General features: G+C 39.2%; 1 protein-coding gene across 3 annotated transcripts; it reads right to left on the bottom strand.

The window, feature by feature from the left end:
• Nucleotides 1-1,158: 1,158 nt before the first annotated feature.
• Nucleotides 1,159-21,549, bottom strand: LOC117671622 (uncharacterized). Of its 3 annotated transcripts, XM_087883241.1 has the most exons (4): nt 21,418-21,548; nt 16,617-17,672; nt 5,970-6,023; nt 1,159-1,596 (listed from the first exon to the last, which is right to left on the bottom strand). In XM_087883241.1, exons 1-4 carry the CDS (start codon nt 21,418-21,420, stop codon nt 1,414-1,416), a joined length of 1,296 nt encoding a protein of 431 aa, XP_087739367.1. In that variant the 5' UTR covers nt 21,421-21,548; the 3' UTR covers nt 1,159-1,413. The 3 variants fall into 3 exon arrangements, with proteins under 3 accessions (XP_087739367.1, XP_034283536.2, XP_034283538.2); XM_034427645.3 differs by lacking the exons at nt 1,159-1,596; nt 5,970-6,023 and adding an exon at nt 15,492-15,630 and having other exon boundaries at nt 16,577-17,672; nt 21,418-21,549; XM_034427647.3 differs by lacking the exons at nt 1,159-1,596; nt 5,970-6,023 and adding an exon at nt 15,492-15,630 and having other exon boundaries at nt 16,630-17,672.
• Between the last annotated feature and the right edge of the window lie 6 nt (nt 21,550-21,555).

Below are 21,555 nucleotides of genomic sequence, written 5' to 3'. Positions count from 1 at the left end.
CTCCTCAATAGCCCACAGCAGATGTCAGCACTTAAGAGATAAAGAGATGGATAGGTCTATTCATAAGCAAATACCCTCACCCAAGATCCAACAAAGGTAGGATTAGCCCTCAGCCATAATACAAATTGCCCAAAGCAATTGCCCCTTCATTACATCACCCAGCAAGATTCAACCAAGCCTGGGACTCAAGACAACCTACAAAGTTACCCCTGTATGGCCCCATGGGAGTCTGACAATCAATCAGAATACATTCCTTTCACAGGAACAGGAAGCAAGTTCAAAGCCCAAGAGAGAGTATAAATCTCTCTCACACCCATGTGCTTGATTGCACAGGACCTCAAACCATGTGATCCTGTGCACCATTAAACCATCTTTCCAAACAGCCTCCATGTTTCCAGTATCTTTCTTCCCACTTGGAACTGAACCCAGATGAACATTTCTTCCAACACTACAATACAGTTAAACTTGTAGAATGGGAAACTTAGGTTTTAGTCCAAAGGGAAGCATTGAATGATCCGAAGAAGTCTTTGCCCATGCAACAAGTCTCAGACTGCTGTGTAGGTAAAAATGAAGAGAGATCCCATATGGGCTACCTTGATCTCCCAAAGAAACGTCAATAAGGATATTGAAAAAAAATAAATGAGTGGCACTCCACATCATGGTAAGTCTCCAAAATGGAGTTCTAGAAACCTGCTGTATTCAAGAGTCCTCTCCTCTGGCTCAACATTTGAGTGCTTTGTTCATCCAAACCACAGGTGATAATTTTCATAAATATGGGAACTACTGATAGAACAAAAGCCTGTCCATTTTGGCCAGGCAATTACATGTTTTAAATATAATAAATAAATAAAATAAGCAACTAGCTGCATACTAGCAAATCTGCTACTTTGCTTTCCTCCCCATAAACTCATTTAGGATTGCATTTTTCCATGTTAAATTTAAAGGGAGATAAATCCACTCCTAGTTATTTTAAAGCTGACTCAATTAAATCCATGTGTGTTTTTTAATGATAAACAGACCTGTGTCCATTTTGTAAAGTTAGATTGGAATCAAAGGATACAGCAATTAAAAATAGCATCCCTATTTAGAGACTACAAAGAGTGAACTTAGTGAACTTTGGGGAAAAAGAAACAAAGATTAGATTTGAGGCCATCCCTATTTTCAGTTATTAAAATTTATTCAAACTCAATGGTATAGTTGTCATTTTTTTTTAAAGTTGTGTGCTTTATTGTGTTGGACAAAGTAGATTTGAATATACATGTACCATATAGAGCTGATGAAGCTCTTTCAGGAAATATACATCAAATATAGGAGATAAGAAGGTTTCATTCAATTAAGTCTATGAAGTGCTCAGATGCAGGGCATGGCTGTTGTCAGGGTCTTATGAAAAGAGAGCCTCACAGGTTAAAGGCTCTAATTCCAGAATATCTTAATTGCAAATATTAGAACAGCACCAATGGCAAACATCCCGTGCTTCTTAAAGAAAAAGAAGATAAGCTCTTTTGCTATATAGATGAGGTGTATGAAGATGAAACAGTATAAGAATAAGGTAAGCGGGTCATGTGGTAAGAGGAAATGATGGCCACCTCCTGAAACCTGTGGAAAGAAGAAAGACGACATTCCAGTTACATTTCATATCCTATCAGTCACTGAAAATGCAAAGAACAAAGGTACATTTTTGGCCTTCTTTGCAAGCAGTTTTATTTCTTCCCACATTATTGCCTCTTCTTTTTACTGCTTCACATCAAGCTGAAGAACACAATATGGGGTTTATTCTGCATGAAATTTACATAATTATGATTTATAATGTTAGTTTCTGTGTTTGTTCCATGGAACTGATACCACAGTTCTAACTTATTCAGAAAATAAATCTCATTAAATTCTGTGCAAATTATTTATTATGGTTCATCGCACAGTCAGCCAGAGGTGCGGATTTGGCATTTTTGTCTACCTATCGAGGTAGACAAGGACCCGGGATAGGGAGATGTGGATGCTTGAAGGTGTTACAGACATAGTCGCAGGATGGAAGCTGTTCCGAGTGAAGCTGCCTTTTGCAATTGACAGATGGTGATTTTGTCAATGCCAATGGTATTCAAATGGTGCGCCAGTTGTTTTGGGATTGTATATCCAAGGTGCCTATTACTATTTGGCGTACCTTTGCTTGCTTCTGCCACAATCATTCTATTTCTATTTGCAGGTCTTTATATTTTGTGATCTTCTCTAGTTCTTTATTCTATTGTGTTGTCTCCAGGTACTGCCACATCCACTATCCAAACTTTTTTGTCTTTCTTATTTACAATTGTTAAGTCTGGAATATTATGCAGCAGATGCCTGCCTGTTTGAATTCTAAAGTCCCAGAACAATTTAGCTTTTTCATTTTGTATGACTTGTTCTATTGCTCTATTCTTGCCTGCAAGCAAATGATATTTTGTGATTTTCTTCAATTCTTTTTCTTCTCTTCTGTTGTCTCCAGGTGCTGAAAAGTCCATTATCCAGATCTTTTTTGTCTTTCTTTTCAACAATTGTTATGTCTGGGGCGTTATGTGGCAGGTGCCTGCCTGTTTGAATTCTAAAGTCCCAGAGCACTTTAGTCACTTTGCCTTTTATTACTTTGTCTATTTTGTGGTCCCACCAGTTCCGGCTTTTAGGAAAGTGCTCTTTCTTGCATATTTCAGCAAGGCTCCCTGAAATAAATAAATCACTTCAGGGAAATGATGAGGACAGTAATTTTCCTTTCTTTAATGTTCTTAAGAGTACAATCCTAACATCGAACCCACTCAGGATATCATTTCCAAAAATGGAGTGCAAGTCAACTTCTCTTAGGAAGTAAGCCGTGAATGTCATAATTGATTATGCCTGTGCAATATCATTTTAATATGACTTTCAAGTTCAATCCACAGAATATTTTTTAAAATCAGAGAAGTATTCCATAATTGTTTAATTACATTAAGAAGCTGATAATGAAAGACCTTTTAAATTGATGCATGAATAGACTAAATTCTGAAGTTGTCTTTGGGGATGATTAGTTTTGTATCTATTTGTTTGTTGGCTGTAAAGGGCAGATGAATCTGTTCAGTGGTGGGATTCAGCCAGTTCACACCACTTCGGGAGAACCAGTTGTTAACTTTCTGAGCAGTTTGGTGAACTGGTTGTTGGAAGAAATCCATTAAGGCAGAGAACCAGTTGTTAAATTATTTGAATCCCACCATTGAATCTGTTCATACCATATATAGTATGTTAGTCACTCAGGTGACTCCATTATCCTAGACTAGAGGTTCCTATGTTTCTAAACTATGCTGAACTATTCAATCATTTAATTAAGAATCTTTAATTCTGTTTTTATGTACTTCAACATATTTACAACAGTACTGTTTCATTTGATAGGGCTGACTTTAGCATTAGGCAAAGTAAAGCAATTATAGATCCAGCAGATGCTAGAAGGTAGCTTTAAAATGTTGGAAGGGAAGGGTGTACTGAATAGTCTATCCAACCTCTAAGTTGGTAAGCTTCTTTGAAATGCATTAAAGACATTATACCATGTTCAGTACTAAAAAATTCACAGGCACATCAGCCAGTATTTTTACATGTAATAGGAAATGGAATTATCCAGCCTCTTGTCTCAAAAAGCGAATGAAGACAAATATATGTATCCCAGGGTAACGTTGCAGAATCCAATCTGAGTCAGTTACCAGGACCAGAGTTTCATTTTTCCAACCTTTTGGACTCATGCTGGAGCAGAGGTGGGTTTCAGCAGGTAGAGAACCAGTAGTGGAAATTTTGAGTAGTTCGGAGAACTGGTAGTAAAAATTCTGACTGGCCTCGCCCCCATCTATTCTCTGCCTCCCAAGCCCCAGCTGATTGGGAGGAAATGGGGATTTTGCAGTAACCTTTCCCTGGAGTGGGGAGGGAATGGAGATTTTACAGTATCCTTCCCCTGCCATGCACACCAAGTCACGCCCACCAATCCATGCCATGCCCACTAGGCCACACCCACAGAACCGGTAGTAAAAAAATTTGAAACCCACCACTGTGCTAGAGCCTAACCTCTGGGAACTTCTCACTCTCCAGGATGTGCTCCAGGATATGAAAATTTGGAAGAAAAAACCCTCTGGTCCCGATACTCATCTCAGATTGGATCCTGCAGTCCATACCTTTATTCAGTGTTGATGGCTACTCTACTCTTTCAACTGAATTTGAAATTCTGGGTTTAGATTTTTATCTTAGAGGCTTCCCTGACATTGTTAATGAGGTTATAAAGAATTTAAAAAAAGGTCAGGCAATTTTGTACCACAGCTGCATTCACTGGGGTTGATAGAGAAGGTCAAGGGAGTAAATGATGAACCAAACATGACCTCTTCACCAAGATATCATGACATATGCATCTGCACCAGACACTAGGATCAAGTACATAAGTAATTAGCCTGTCATCATTTTTGCTCACATCATAATTTGCTATGGATGGCACTGTCTTGAATTTAGCCCAAACACAAATTGGACAGTTTTGCACCAGTGGTGAGTTCCAATCGGTGTTACTACTGGTTCTCTTCATGCACGCGCTTCACATGCAATTGCTGCACGCATGCTTGCTTCGCTTGCACATGCACGTTAGGTTTCTGGCCAGCTGAGGTGCGGTAATCCACTCTGCTGTGACTACCTGCTGGGCTAAAAACCAAGAAATAAAGGTAGGAATAAAGCGGGGGTGGGTGGGAGGGCCCAGCTTCCAGCCACAGAGAACTGGTTCGGTGATGTCACATCGTCACTGCTACCAGCTCGGCCGAACCGGGCCAAATCGGGAGCAACGCACCACTCTTTTGCACCACATATTTGTAATACATGGCATCCACTACAACTTGAGAGCAACTTTGATGATAAATTTTGTTCCAGTTATATTTTCAGAAGTTTTCTCAGGAACAGCTCCACCAAAAGCACATTGAAGAGATCAGAAAGGTGATATTTATCAGCTGCAGCCAGATCAATCTTCCCTGAGAAAGAATACAGCTGCCAAGCTGGGCAAAGACAAACCTGCATTGAGTAGCCAAGGGTATCTCTAAATTATAACTCTGATTTTTCAAAGCGAGTGGAAACATATCTGTGGATTAACCATGACTCTTTTCTTTCTTCTTCTTGTTCGAACTTAATCTCAATTTGTTAATCCACATTCAGATCTTCCTTAGCCCAGGAAATGGGTACAGGACTTTCTTGAGCTAACGTGTGTTGTTTGGTCATAAAGGGCCACTTCATATTTCCCAATTATTCTTAGCCAATATAATACATTTCAACACTTACTCATTATCCAGTAGGAGACAGATATTTTCTTAGTAATTAGAGAATGATAATAAGTGAAAAGGTTAAATGTATTGCACAACAACAGGCAGCAAGAATGGTAGGCATTTGATACAAACAAAATGATACTCTGTGCAAATGACACAGTTTATGGGGTTCTCTCGATGACATGACAAGGTGGTATTGCTTGCCCAACTTCCCATAGTGCAGGAGCAAAGCAAATGATATGGTCAAATCTACATTGCCTGTGCTCTTTGACCTGAGTTCCTAATTGGAAAGAAAAAGTGAAATACTAGCAGTAGTAGGCAATTTGCCCCTAATGTTTTTCTTGATTAGTTCTACTTTCCTATTGATATTCCTATTGCTATTGCTATTCCTATTGCTTATTATGAGGAAACTTAACAAACCCACTTGTATTTTAATAATTTTAGCATTAATATGTTCTTAACAAATGTCGAGATCCAGCCTTTTGGAAAATATAGTTTGTCAATCAATTCCACAATAGTTATGGCAGTTAACTATCTATCTAAAGATCCCTTGATCTATGGTTCCTAGATTACTAGAAGTGAAAGAAGGATTGTTGAAGAAATCCATAACAATAAATGGCAGTTTCTAAATCTAAAACAACGTGGCAATTTCCTTTTCTATTGATCTTCTTAGAATTTCTTTCTATCTGCCAACCTCACCTGTCCTGATGGTGCCTGCAACCGCATTTCCTCCATTTTCTCCTCATGTTGTCGCTGCTTCTCCTTATCTTCATAACGGTATCTAGTCATGGCGAGCTCCATGTCAAGGCGCATTTTCTCCAGCTGGGCTGCCAAGTTACTGACCTGCTTGGTATTTGATTGCTCATCTTGAGCCCATGCAGCCATTTCACCCTCTCTGTTGGCCAAACCAGAGTGCAGATTGCTTAGCCCCAGCTGTGGCTTTGTCCTGATGAGTGCTTCTTCATCTCTAATGTCCAATGGATCAGTCACATCATTAGGTGTACAAGGTGGCTCAGTCAAATCATCAGGACCTGTTGTTTGCTCAGTTGCATTGTCAGCTGCTGAAGATACATTTTCAGGGTTGTCCTCCTAGAATAAGATGTGGATATAGGAGATATTTAATGGATTAGATATATAAAGCAATATGAAAACAACACTCTGAATAATTCAAAAATAAAGCCAGGTCTTGGTACAGTAAATGCGATTTGGCAATTATTTTATAATAATTTGAATATCAATTACTATTATATAAAATAAAGATAATTTAGTACAAGCAAGAAAAGGAAAATCATTTTCAAAACCATATACAGGTAGTCCTTGACTTATAAGAGTTCGTAAGAGACTGTTTAAAGTTACAACAGCACTGAAAAAGTGATTTATGACCGTTTTTACCGTTGCAGTATCCCTGTGGTCATGTGATCAAAATTCAGATGCTCATGATGGTTGCAGTGTCCTGGGGTCATATGATCAACTTTTGCGATCTTCTGACAAGCAAAGTCAACAGGGAAGCCAGATTCACTTAACAACCATGTCACTGACTTAATAACTGTATAGATTCATTAACAACTGTGGCAAAAAAGGTCATAAAATGTGCAAAATTCACTTAACAAATGTCTCAGCAACATAAATTTTGGATTCAGTTGTGGTCGTAAGTTGAGGACTACCTCAATACGTAGTTAATGATTAAAAGAAGAAAAACAATATGAAAATTGGTAGAATTATAACTGCATTACGATGAAAATCGTTTTGAATTATGCAGTTCTTTCTAAAACAAGTTGATATTGTTTATAAAGCTATATATCAGTTAATTTTGAACCATTCAGAGAGTTTGGGAATTCTGTGCTGTTTTTCAGTGAAGAATTATTTAAGCACATAACATTTTGCTATTAGTTATAAATGAAATATTAATAAGTTATTTAATTTTCTTTTTTTAGGTAAGCAAAAACGATTCAAGAAAACAATGTTGTTATATAAATTGGTAGTTTATACGTAACATTTGCCTCAGTTATTTTTTGAATTCCTGCATAGTCAAAACCTGGTGTATACATTTTTTGTAATTTTTTTTAGGGATAGGTCATTCTTAACATCAGATGTATATTTACTGGTACACAAGAAAGGATATTCTCAGTAGTGTAGCTTAGATGATGAAATGTTGATCTGGTCCCTTTGTTCCCCCAGGGAACATCCATTTATTTAAAGAGTTGACTGATCTTTCTTCACTCCAGAGGTTTTTTTTAATTCTCTTGATGTTAAAACTGTGATTTGGGAAGCGTTCCCATCAATGTAATTAGCTGTAATCAGGGGTGGGCTGCTGGGGGTTTGCAGGGATCGGGAGAACCTCTAGCTAAGATTCTGTGCAATTCGGAGAACCCCCAAATCCCACTCTTGGTTGGCCCCACCCATCACACTCCGCCCCTCCCAGGAGTTCCTACATGGCCTGTTTTGGATGCAGGTAAGTGCAGGGTGCGCGTGGAGGCTCGGGGAGGGTGAAAAATGGGCCTACCAGAAGTTTGGGAAGTTTTGAAACGGGCCTGTTTCCGGCCTCCAGAGGGCCTCTGGAGCCTGGGGAGGCCATTTTTGCCCTCCTGGAGGCTTGAGGAAAGCCTCTGGAGCCTGGGAAGGGCAAAAATGCCCCCCCCGGTGGTGCAGGAGGCTGACTAGGCCACACCCACCATGGCCACGCCCACCCAGCAACCGGGCAGAGAACTCCTTGCTAAAATTTTTGAAGCCCACCCTTGGCTGTAATGTCAATTACAATAGCTGCAATATAAATCCAAGTCCTTGCACGAAGGATTTGTTCCTCCTGAAACCCCAATCTCGATTTAGGATCTTAGGCCCACTGTTTGCATTAGAAGGAAAATCTCTATCTCTCTCTTTCTATTATTCAAGAACAAGTGTAAACCTTACCATGATGAATTTAGGCGCAAGGCAGCAGGAAGTAAGAATATAAAGGCTGGAAGATGCAATGAGATGCCTTCAATTCCACTAGTTTTCAATTTTCCATCATGTACTTACATAACTGTGGTCTCTGACAATATATTCACAGGAAAGCCAGGTTTCCAGATCCAACTGTCAAGCTGATGTCACAGATTCTACACTGTGATGTTTAACCTGCCTATTGTTACAATTGGCCCAGAGCTCAATGGGAGAATACTTTGTATAGTAGATGATAGGTTTACCCTCTTAGGTTGGCGTGATGTTAAGGTGACTGGATATTATTATTTTTTAAATCAGGGTAATATTAACTATAACCAAAGGTAAAAAAACAACTTTTTGAAAAAAAAAGTGATTATGCTGCCACTTTTGAATAAGATCAAAGGAATTACATTATATTCTTTCCTAGGTTTCTGCAGGTAGGGAGAAGCCTATCAGGAAAACAATTTCATATTCCATAGCTACTTGCTATGGGCTTTTTCAAACTTTCATCTAATAATAGAAAAACCTGTCCCGACAACATTTATTTTCCTGCTCCATCCCCATGACATTGCCATCATCATGTCCATATCCTGAGAGAGTGACAGACCAGTTCTTACCTATACTAGTATAAAAATTTTCCTGCATGTTCTAATTTTGTTCAAGAAGCGCAGTCTTATGTGTATTATAACATCTTCTAGGTATTTTTCATCTGTTACCTTGGGAAAAAAATATCAGTGGATACAATTGCTCCAAATAGAGGCCACAGAGATGAAAAAACAGGAATCGGCAATTACAAGTTTCATGCCAGTCCTCTGCTGACTCAAAGTGGGAGACACTGCAAAAACATATGGACTTCAAAATTCGACCAGGGCAAAGTAATAGATGCAATTTACATAGACTTCTGTATAGCCGTTGATTCAGTGGTACATGGCAAACTACTTCTAAAACTGGTGACTGCTCAGACAGGTCATTTCAGAAATGGTTTGCCCTGGCCTTCTTTTTAAGGCAGAGAGTGACTGGCCCAAGTCACCTAGCTGGCTATTTCCTGATTTCTAACCTAGAGCTGTAAATTACTATACCACACTGGCCCTCCAATATTCATTTATGTGCTATAAATCACAGAATATATCATTGTAGCAATTTATTGTGTTTCCTGAAAATAAGATTGGGTCTTATTTTCTTTTGGGCCCAAAATAAGCACTACGGCTTATTTTTTGGGGGGTGTCAGTTCTTTTCCTGTATGGGAGACCCATGTCTTCTGCTTGCTCACAGTGGGGCAAGAGGCCACGTGGTGCACTAGTGCCAGTGCCGCGAGCAGGGGAGAGTGGAGTTGCCCCATGCGCCCTGCACCAGCTTACCTCGGGGCCCCTGCAGCCAGGCCACCCATGCCCCGACACCTGCACGCCAATCAACCCCTGCTCAGTTGTGACTGCTAGCAAGCAGAAGTGACCTGGTATGCTTCTACTGCACATCGCTGTTGGTGGTTGTGACATGGATGGCCTGCTGCAGAGGCCCTGAGGTAAGCCATTGAAAGGCATGTGGGGCAGCTCCCCCACCATCCCAATTCACGGCCGCAGCAAAACGAGCACCAGACGGAATGGGCAGGTGGAGATATATATATATATATATATATATATATATATATATATATATATATATATATATATATATATATTTGTTTTCTCAGGTTTTCGCGGGTGTTTGTATGTAGGTCTTTGGTTATTCGGGTCTTCTCCCACGTAAAATTGGAAGTGTCTTGGCGACGTTTTGACGAAGTCTCATTCGTCATCTTCAGGCTGGTGTTCTCGGCTTCGTGCTTCCAGGAGCTCCTGGAAGCACGAAGCCGAGAACACCAGCCTGAAGATGACGAATGAGACTTCGTCGAAACGTCGCCAAGACACTTCCAATTTTACGTGGGAGAAGACCCGAATAACCAAAGACCTACATACATATATATATATATATATATATATATATATATATATATATATATATATATATATATATATATATATATATTGCTGATAAAGAAATAAAGGGAGACTAGTATAGATCTATTTCAAGCTATTTAGCTCTCATCAGCTAGCCATACCTTTACCCTTAAATAGCTTGAAATAGATCTATACTAGTCTCCCTTTATTTCTTTATCAGCAAAATATAAATTTGGTATAAAATGGTTTGTCGTGAATGCGACTGCTCGAGGGCTCCTGGATTGGAGCTGAAAGGCGAAAAGGAAACTGTATGCTCCCTCCCATATTGGGGTAGACCAGGTGCTTTGACAGAAAAACACTTTATATATTTATATTTATATATATCAACATTTCAGAGAAAAGAATAGGCATTTGTAGATGCCTAAGTACAGAACTTTTCCAATTCACTGATTGTACATCAATATAGTTGGAATGCAACTGTTCTTTTTCTTTTCTCTAGAAAATGTTGTATGTACATGACTGGTAGTCAGCAGTATCTCTGACTGTCCATCTCATGATGAAATGTACTTTTATGAGCAGGGTTTTAACTTTTTATCTAATGGCAGTTTTTAAAAAAGCAGATTTTTACAAAACCAATTGCTCTCTTGAAAAAGTTTGTAGTGCTGTATAAAATGGCTTTTTCTCAAAAACAAGTGTGGGTGAGGTGATTTAACACAATTTCCCATAAGTTTAAAGTATTGGATCCACAAAATGAACAGCACCACACATAGGCATCAACAGGAGGCAGTGTTCCCATGTACTGTGTGATTCCATTTTTGTTTCATTGTGGAACATGCTTAGCATGCTAGAAGTACTGGGTCACTTACTGTTGTGCTATTAGTAATGCCCTAGACTTGGCTTTCAAAACTTTGCCTTTAAATTCTCTGTACAATGACTGCAGTTCTTGAATGCTGCAAGAAGACTATTAAACTGAAAGTTGGCGCTGGATATCACAGTTCATTTCCCGTTAAGATAGCTGATTAATAAACCAGAAGAAACTCATTTTACTTATTTATTTATTTATTTATTTATTGGTTCGATTTATATGCTGCCCTTCTCCGGAGACTCGGGGTGGCTTACAATGCGTTAAGCAATAGCCTTCATACTTTTGTATATACCTGCTTAGTAGAGCTTTGCCCCCCCCCAAGCGGTGTTCTTTTTCATACAAAGTCAGCTTATTGCCCCCACAAACCGGGTCCTCCTTTTACCTACCTCGGAAAGATGGAAGGCTGAGTCAACCTTGAGCCTGGTGAGATTTGAACTTGCAGTAATTGCAGGCAGCTGGCAGCTAAGTGCTACTTAGTCTGCTGCGCCACCAAGGCTCTTCATAGATGAAGAGATAAATGATAGAATAAAAGAAGACAATCTTTTGATAAATAAAGTAACCTTGCATATTACGTTAGAAGGGAAGAGAGCAGGACGCAATAATTTTATGCAGGCAGCTTGTTCCATACAGCAATAGTTGGATCTCACTAAGGGATATTAGAGAGGAAAAAGCCACAGTTTTTGCAGCAGATGAGTGGCACTAATCTTTGTCCCTACAGTTAATTAATGCATACAGTCACATTTCTGCTATCAATAACACTAGAATGGTCAAAGATGTGGTATTAACCTATGCACATGTCAAGTCATACTACTGCCTCCCCACAAAAAGTCTGGAAAATTTATCCTTCCTTCCTTCCTTCCTTCCTTCCTTCCTTCCTTCCTTCCTTCCTTCCTTCCTTCCTTTCTTCATTTGTAACCCAAAATAATCACATACATACATACATACACACACACACATGCATACATACATCCATACATCGTGGAAAGCCCCCCCCCCAAGAAGAATGAGATATTTTGGGAAATATTAAAAAAGCACAATATTATATTTCCCTAAATGAGAAATGGAGAAACATGCTCTTAAAGACAGAAAGCAGCCCCCAGGTCTTTCTTAATAGCCTACAGCAGATGCCAGCACTTAAGAGATAAAGAGTTTATTGAAAGAGGAAGACAAGTATCTAGATAGCTGTATTCATAACCAAAGCAAATACTGCAGGCAGAAATCCATTCGTGACATGGTATTTTGAAACTCCTTGGCAGAATGGTAGGATTAGAAAACAGCTCCTCACCCAAGATCCAACACAGGATGGAAGCTGTTAGCCACAATAGGAATTGCCCAACACCCTTTCAGAACACAAGTCCCTTCATTGCACCACCCCTAGAGCAGTCCAAACTTCAAAGTCACAGAAACCTGGGTGCTCAGATAAACAATAAACCAGAGGTTGACCAGATTAGCTCTGACTAGCACCTCGGATATGCATTTCCTCTTTTACCTTTAGAGCCAGCTATGACCCCTACATGACCCCTACATGATGCCATAGGAATCTGACAATAGCCAATATAATATTAAAGGACATGTTCTTACACAGGAACAGGAAGCTCAAATACAAAGTCCAAAGAAGGTATAAAAGCCCACCCATTCTCAACTCCATTTTGTCAGCTGTCCCAAAATCAGATGTGGTTGGTGGTTTTGCTTCATCAGTAAATGGAACCTTTCTTTCCAATCAGCCTCCAGCCTCCATTTTATTTCCAGTGCCTTTCTCTTGGAACTGAACCAGATGGGTATTTCTTTCAACAATATATACAATTTTTCAACATTTCAGAGAAAAGAATAGGCATTTGTAGATGCATAAGTGCAGAACTTTTCCAATTCACTGATTGTACATCAATATAGTTGGGATGCAATATAGTTGGGATTCTCTAGAATATGTTTGTTTATTTATTTATTTATTTATTGGTTCGATTTATATGCCGCCCTTCTCCGGAGACTCAGGGCAGCTTACAATGCATTAAGCAATAGCCTTCATACTTTTGTATATACCTGCTTAGTAAGGCTTTTGGCCCCCCCTAAGCGGTCTTCTTTTTTATACAAAGTCATTATTGCCCCCACAATCCGGGTCCTCATTTTATCTACCTCAGAAGGATGGAAGGCTGAGTCAACCTTGAGCCTGGTGAGATTTGAACTCGCAGTAATTGCAGGCAGCTGACAGCTAAGTGCTACTTTAACAGCACTTTAGTCCGCTGCGCCACCAAGGCTCCTACATGTTGTATGTACATGACTGGTAGTCAGCAGTATCTCTGACTGTCCATCTCATGATGAAATGTACTTTTATGAGCAGGGTTTTAACTTTTTATCTAATGGCAGTTTTTAAAAAAGCAGATTTTTACAAAACCAATTGCTCCCTTGAAAAAGTTTGTAGTGCTGTATAAAATGACTTTTTCTCAAAAACAAGTGTGGGTGAGGTGATTTAACACAATTTCCCATAAGTTTAAAGTATTGGATCCACAAAATGAACAGCACCACACATAGGCATCAACAGGAGGCAGTGTTCCCATGTACTGTGATTCCATTTTTGTTTCATTGTGGCACATGCTTAGCATGTTAGAAGTACTGGGTCACTTGCTGTTGTGCTATTAGTAATGCCCTAGACTTGGCTTTCAAAACTTTGCCTTTAAATTCTCTGTACAATGATTACAGATCTTGAACGCTGCAAGATTATTAAACTGAAAGTTGGTGCTGGATATCCTAATACACAGTTCATTTCTCATTAAGGTAGCTGATTAATAAACTAGAAGAAACTGATTTCACCTCATAAATGAGGAGATAAATGATAGAACAAAAGAAGACAATCTCTTGATAAATAAAGTAACCTTGCATTTACGTTAGAAGGGAAGAGAGCAGGACGAGATAATTTTATGCAGGCAGCTTGTTCTACTTCCACACCAGAGGTGGGTTTCAGCAGGTTCTGACTAGTTCTGGAGAACCGGTAGTGGAAATTTTGAGTAGTTCGGAGAACCGGTAGTAAAAATTCTGACTGGCCCTGCCCCCATCTATTCTCTGCCTCCCAAGTCCCAACTGATTGGGAGGAAATGGGGATTTTGCAGTAACCTTCCCCTGGAGTGGGGTGGGAATGGAGATTTTACAGTATCCTTCCCCTCCCACGCCCACCAAGCCATGCCCACAAAACCGGTAGTAAAATTTTTTGAAACCCACCATTGTTCCACACAGCAATAGTTGGATCTCACTAAGGGAGATTAGAGAGGAAAAAGCCCCAGTCTTTCTAGCAGATGACTGGCGCTAATCTTTGTCCCTACAGTTGATTAATGCATACAGTCACATATCTGCTAGCAATAACAACACTAGAATGGTCAAAGATGAGGTCTTAATTTACACATGTCAAGTCATATTACCGCCTCCCCACAAAAAATCTGGAAAAAAATGCTTTATATCTATCTATCTATCTATCTATCTATCTATCTATCTATCTATCTATCTATCTATCTATCTCTTGTAACCCAGGAGACTCAAACAACTGATCATGAGTCATCTATAGCAGGGGTGAAATTCAGCAGGTTCTGACAGGTTCTGGAGAACCGGTAGCAGAAATTTTGAGTAGTTCGGAGAACTGGCAAATACCACCTCTGGCTGGCTCCAGAGTGGGGTGGGAATGGAGATTTTGCAGTATCCTTCCCTTGGAATGGGGTGGGAAGGAGATTTTGCAGTATCCTTCCCTTGGAGTGGGGTGGGAATGGAGATTTTGCAGTATCCTTCCCCTGCCACGCCCACCAAGCCACACCATGCCCACCAAGCCATGCTCACAGAACCGGTAGTACAAAAATTTGAATTTCACCACTAATCTATAGCAATATTTCTCACAGAGCAGCTGAATGTCTGTGGTTAAGATCAGTTCAGCCTTTAAAATCATCTGTCCCAAAGGTGCTTTTTCAATAGGTAACTGGACTTTCTGGGTTTTGTTTTTTGTTTTTTTTGGAAAATGTTTCGCTTCTCATCCAAGAAGCTTCTTCAGCTTTGATTGGATGGTGGGAGAGTCAGAGCTGAAGAAGCTTCTTGGATGAGAAGTGAAGTGTCTTCAAAGAAAAACCAGGAAGTCCAGTTGCCTCTTAGAAAAGCACCTTTGGGACAACTATGACCTGGATGACTGAGAATCTCCATAGACATTTAAAATCTACTGATTATGACTACTAGAAAGAACATGATGATACCACAGATGGAATAGGTTAAAAAGAAGATGTTGTAGCAGCCAGATACAATTGCAAATAATACATTACAGGAAACCTATTCTTTCATTATGGCAATTCTGGACTCATAACATTGTTCCAGAGAACCTGAATTACAGTTTGATGTATGCAGTTCCACAGAATTAGTTGATTCCCCATAAAATTTCTAAAAACAGGTTTGACCAGAGAAACATCTTGAACCCAAGGCTTTTATCTTCCAAAACACTCTGTAATACTTATTTAATGAAGAAAAACACAATGCACAGACAGCAGAGTATTTCAATAAATTATAATATGCTCCTCGGCAATTGAAGGTGAAGGATTATAATTATACAGAACAGTGATCCCAGCCACTTATAACACAGCCTCTTAATGGAAGGTGTAGCAGCAATTACATGGATTCCTCATTCACACTGTAGGGGTGAAAAAGAATGAATGTGTTAGATTGTACCCATAAATTCAACCCTTTTCATATTGTAATTCAAGAGAAAAGCCCCCATTGACCCAAACTCAACAAGCAGCTGTGAAGTGTGTACGTGTGGCTACATTCCCATTTTGTGAATGGGAATTCACATTCGAATTCCCATTTACAATGCTACTAATGTTATTGAATTCCTGCTGATTGTTGATTTAGATTTCTAATGCTCCAGCTAAGTTAATGGAAAGTAGAGGTAGTCCTTGACTTATGACCACAATTTAGCCCATAATTTCTGTTGCTAAGCGAGATGTTAAGTGAAATTTGCCCCATTTTACAACCTTTCTTGCCACAGTTGCTAAGTGAATCACTGCAGTTGTTAAGTTAGTAACACGGTTGTTAAGTGAATCTGGCTTTCCCAGATTCAGAAGATCACAAAAGGGGATCACGACCCTGGGACATGCAACCGTCATAAATATGAATCAGTTGTTAAGCATCAGAATTTTGATCACGTGACCATGGGGATGCTACAATGGTCATAACTGTGAAAAACGGCCATAAGTTACTGTTTTCAGTGCCAATTTGTAACTTCAAATGGTCTGGTGAATGAACTGAATGAACTGGTGTAAGTCAAGGACTACTTGTATATTCCTGCATTCATTCCCAAGCTTTGAATTAGCTTAGATTTATGCTTGTCCCAAAGGCAGTTTCTTAACATGCAATAGTTAAGTTAATTAACTACTAGTTAGGAGAGAGCATTGTGTAGTTAACAAATGCCTAGTAGGGTTTCCTTTCAAACCAAATGGCACTTGGACTACTAACCCTAGCATCCCCATTGGAAAATTGTACTATGTATCATTTGCCATCCTCCCCTTGGTCAGAGTACATGGATCCTCAAGTAAAGAGGGCAAAATCTGGGCATCACAGGCTCTCTTTTTTCTTACCCACACCCTGTATATCTTATGCTATATCCTTAGGTGATACTTGCTGACGCAACTGCTCCATTTTCTGCTCATGCTGGCGCTGACGTTCATTCTCTTCATGCTCATATCTCAGCCTCGTCAGTTCAAACTCCATCCGCCTCTTTTCCAGCTCTGTCTCGATGGCTAAGTCCAGCCTGCTGCTTGACCATTGTGACTCTGCCCCATTGACCACAATGCGTGGCACCTGCAGGCCCAAGTGTTCAGTCACCCCATCATTCCGTTGCTCTGGGGGCATATCAGCTTTTTTTACCTCTGAGGTGGTGTCAAATTGCTGATCACATTTTGGGCTCTCTTGATGTCCCTTTTGCTCGCTGGAGGGCTTCTTTTCTTTCATCTCTGGCCTGTATACCTCCAAAGCCAACTGGAGCTCTATCCTCATCTTACCTATCTCAGCAAAGGCCACAGAAGCTTTTTCGGCTGTGGTTTCCACTGGGCCACACCCAGATACTTTCTGGCTCACTATATGGAGATTTCCTTGCCTCTGGCGCATTTGCTCCATCTTCTCTTCATGCTGCCTCTGTTTCTCCTTCTCTTCATATAGTTTTTGCTCATGTTGTCGCTGCCTTTCATTCTCCTCAGAGATGTGCTTCAGTTTGGCCAGTTCAAACTCCATGCGCAACTTCTCCAGTTCAATTTCTGTAATGGGGTCCAGCTTACCCGCAAACTGCTCCTCTTCCACAAGAGCACCACTCCTGGAGGGAGATCCCTGGCGTATGTGCTCCATCTTTTCCTCATGCAGCCGTTGCTTGTCATTCTCCTCATGCTGCCGCTTCAGTACGGTCAGTTCAAAATCCAACCGCATCCTCTCTATCTCACTGTCAGTTTCATGAGTTTGTGTGTGCCTGGCTTTTCGTTGTTCTTGCTCCTCAGCGTAGTCATACGTCTCATCTTTGTGGACATTTTTCTCCTTTTTGAAAACTGCCTCTAATGGCAAAGGACTGTTTATGATTTCTATCTGCTGCAAGGTTTCTAAGAGCATCTGTTGATCTCCATTAGCCAAATTATCAGTCATAACAGAGAGGTTGGCAGGACACACTGGCATAACTTCACTGACCTCCTAAAATATAAGAAAGGGAGGGGGGCATCATGCATACATTCCTGCAATGGCCTAATTAACACTATATCTTGGTCTTTCTCTCTATATCTGAGGTGGAGAAGTTGTGGTCCTCCAGTTGTTTCTAATAACTCCAGACAGCAGATAACAGACATTCGAAATTATAGTTGAGTAATATATGGAAGGAAAAGTTTTTCCTTCCTTGCAATACACATTCAAATGGTTTTCGGTCCCAGAACAAACTGATTCTGTTCTGAACAAATGAAAATATCCAGTTCTCATCAATGCCATTGTAGAAACTCATAATGGAAAGTGTGGAGAAATACAGTGCAAAAGCAGATGTATACAAATAAACTATGTAGATCCCTCAATTTTCACCGTACATTTTCAGTGCAAATGGAGAAAAGATATAAAAGAAGATGGTAGAGGTGAGGAATGGCATCAATAAAGATCAACTGAGTGAAAGGACAAGAGAAGAGCCATAGACTGGAAAAAAATAATAATAATTGTAGTTTCACTAAAATGAGTGTACATGAATTTTTTTTTATGTAGTTCTCTTCCACAGCACTGTTTTCAGTTTCCAAACTCTCAGAAATCCTTTCAGACTGGCTCACAATTGTCCTCGGTATAACCAGCCTCTAATTGCAAAGAACCTCACATCTGGAAGTAAGGCTTCCAGATGGTGAATGGGAATACATGAGAAGTGTCTCATAATACCACAGTTCTCACTTTGGAATCATTATTTTTAAATGATTGGCTATAAACTGCTCAAAATCATTTAGGTAAGATGGGTGGTATATATGTTAATTAATTGAATGAATGAATGAATGAAATTTGCCAAAACATGCCGTAGCCATTGAACTGAGGGAAAGCAAGCGTGATATCATCAGTCTGTTCACAATTTAAAAGAATGGTGAGTGATCACATTTGGCATCAGGAAACCATGGTTATATGCGGGGAGGGAGATGAGAGGTGAGAATTTCTGCCATGAGAGAATATCCCACTTCAAAGCTCCATGAAGCTCCAGAATTTCAGCTGAAAAATAGATTTGCATTATTTTGATTTGCAAAGTTGACCTGGAAAGAAATTAGCTGAGCTGCCTAATAAGGTCACTGCTGTGGAATCACAAAGGTTGTCAATTAATCCTAGATTGCAAACAATGCATATGAAAGTTAAGTGAACTGAAGTGAAATGAAAAAAAACAATTCTTCAACACAAAATGTTAGGGGCAGTTTATATGAACTCAGAATTTCCTATGCTGCTGTAGAAAGATCTTTATAAAGAAGATGATTCTGGCAACTGATATGATTTCTTCCAAGACCAGAGCTGCTTCCTCCTTTACTATTACGGAAACATAGCCAGGGAGTCCCAAACTTTTGGTGTCTGTGAACACAGTTGGAATTTTTGAAGTATGTTATGTTACAGGACTACTGTCCTGTACTGTATGTTACAGGACTACTATATCTGGTCTACAAAAATCTGGACCTTCACTAGATAGTGGCAGAGAAGTGAGAATGCTAAAAATATTCATAGAGATTTTTTTTTTGTAGGCTAGTTATGCTAGTGCTAATCTTATGAACATTTTTACTAAATGTTTGAAAAGGTGGGCATGGCCAACTATCAAACACCTATGTAATAGAAAGGATTAATTCACTATTGCCTTTAGAAAATGATTACTAGGGCAAATTCATAACTTGATTAAGGGTGTGTGAAGATGAATCTAACATACTTGGCTAACATATATGGTTGTACTACTTCTGTAGGGCAAAAAGCCAGACAAAATCTCTGGCCAGAGATTTCTGTATTTTTCTACTGCCTGAGGATTTCTGCACCTTAAATATGGGGAAATTACATAAAAATGAATAAGAAAAGCCTGGATCTTTTTTGAGATTGTTGGGGTTGTGGTGGTATAAAGTCCAACCCTCTTTGTCCATAAAATAAATTTAAAAACTTATTTCTTAGTGAGATGCCATTGACCTCTATTCCTATCGGTTGTGAGTCCATGGACAAATTCTCATCATCTGGACATAGCCCTAGTAATAATCTGTAGCTCTTCCAGATATACCCTGTAATCTCTTTGAAACTTCCCAGCCCCTTTATTTGCTGTCTTTCCTTTGACTTCCTTCAACCTTGTCAAGCACCATCATCTTTTTAGTGTTTATCTGTTCATATAACATACTCAGAATATGAGTTTCTACCTGCTGATCTTTACTTCAAGGAAGCAATTAGCCTTTATTTAGTCAGGATTGATTGATTATGTTCTCTTGCAGTCCATTGTACTTTGTGTATCCACCCTCAGATCTATAATTCAATTTTCTTTATCTCAGATAGTACTTTTACAATGTCCAGTTTTCATAGCTGTGTATTATTATTTCAAGTAGCATTGCTTTACCTACTCTGATTTTTGTTGTGTTACAAATATCCTTATCCTCCTTCCCTAGCATTTATCTTTACTCTTCTAGTACACTGTTCATCTTTATTATTGAGCTCAAGAAAATGAAATTATCTAGATTTTTACTTCTGTAGTAATCCACACATTTGCATAAGTAAGTCTGAGCCTATTACTGAGCAAATTATAGCTGAGCACAGTGATGTCTCTCTTGAGTATTATTGCCACTCCATTTTCTTTATATATTATCATGACTTGAATGATATATTATGTAATCAAAATTCTACTCCAGCTAAATTAAATCACCCTTAATTCATTCAATTTAGTATGGTCCTTATGACAATATCAAATTCAGCTCATGTTTGTATATTCCATGTTCCAATTCAACGTGTCTTTGTATGATAAAAAAGTACAAAAAAGTATATATATATATATTTAATACTGCCACCACAGTGACAGGACTCCCTTGCAGCTTTGATCTGGCCTTGTCATCACCTCCAGATTCATTTATGAAAATTGAATATTCGTGTCCAGTAATTACAGGAGTACATTCTGACCTGGGAATCTGGCACCCAAACTTGTCTAAATATTCCAACCATGTCCATACTGTTTTCTTGACAACAATGCAAAACGGGCTTGCCATTGTCATGTTCCTACTTTGATTTTGGAGTTCCTTCTTTAGATCTGCAAAGTCCCACCTGCCCTTATTCCTATTATGGATTACCTTTAGCTTTAACCTTCCCTTTTGACCTTACAGGCAAAGGTGTCCATTACAGAATATTATGTACCACTGGAATTAATCCCAGAATCACTGAGACATTTGAGCCCTCCCACCACATGAAGATGATAGTCTTCTGAGAGGCAGATAAAAAAAACTAACTTAAAAAAAGATAAAAGAGGGCAAAGGTTTACTATACTGCCCAAGAAGGCAGGACAAGATTCAATAGATTTTAATTGCAAGACAGGAGCTATGGGAGAATTTTAAAAATAGTCTGTAGTCTATCAAACAGTTAAACAGGAATGGAGGAAAAGGATGCTGGAAGATTAATCTTTTGGTACAAGCTTTCTCAGGCAACGTCCACTTTGCTTGAAACTGAAGACGTGGAAACAGAGAAAGCAAGATGAGATAAAACATGAAATGTCTAAACTTGGTTTTCAAAGGAACAGAAATAATAAAACCAGCTAGAATCTTTGTGGAATGTGAGGAAACTATAATCCCTGTTATATCCTCAATGAATCTCAGAAAAACTTTTGGGGAGCCCATCCCAGTTTATCTTCCAATCTTCCATACAAGACTCTTGTGAGGATAAAGTGAGTGAATTGTGCCTTGAACATTTTTTGAAAGGGTTTAGATCTTACCATGGAAAACTTGGATACCAGAGTTAGAGATATAAATAGCTTGATATCACTATATTTACAGATTAAATTAAATCTGTCCTTTTGCCTTCAGTCAGATCCCAACTGTCCTGGTTTCCAAAACCAGATTATTCAAATCTA

The sequence above is a fragment of the Pantherophis guttatus genome, chromosome 1, assembly GCF_059756535.1.
Source record: "Pantherophis guttatus breed Tessera chromosome 1, ASM5975653v1, whole genome shotgun sequence".
Taxonomy (NCBI): Eukaryota; Metazoa; Chordata; class Lepidosauria; order Squamata; family Colubridae; genus Pantherophis; species Pantherophis guttatus.
The sequence above is the reverse complement of the archived record's forward strand: the minus strand, read 5'-3'. Positions and strand labels throughout refer to the sequence as shown.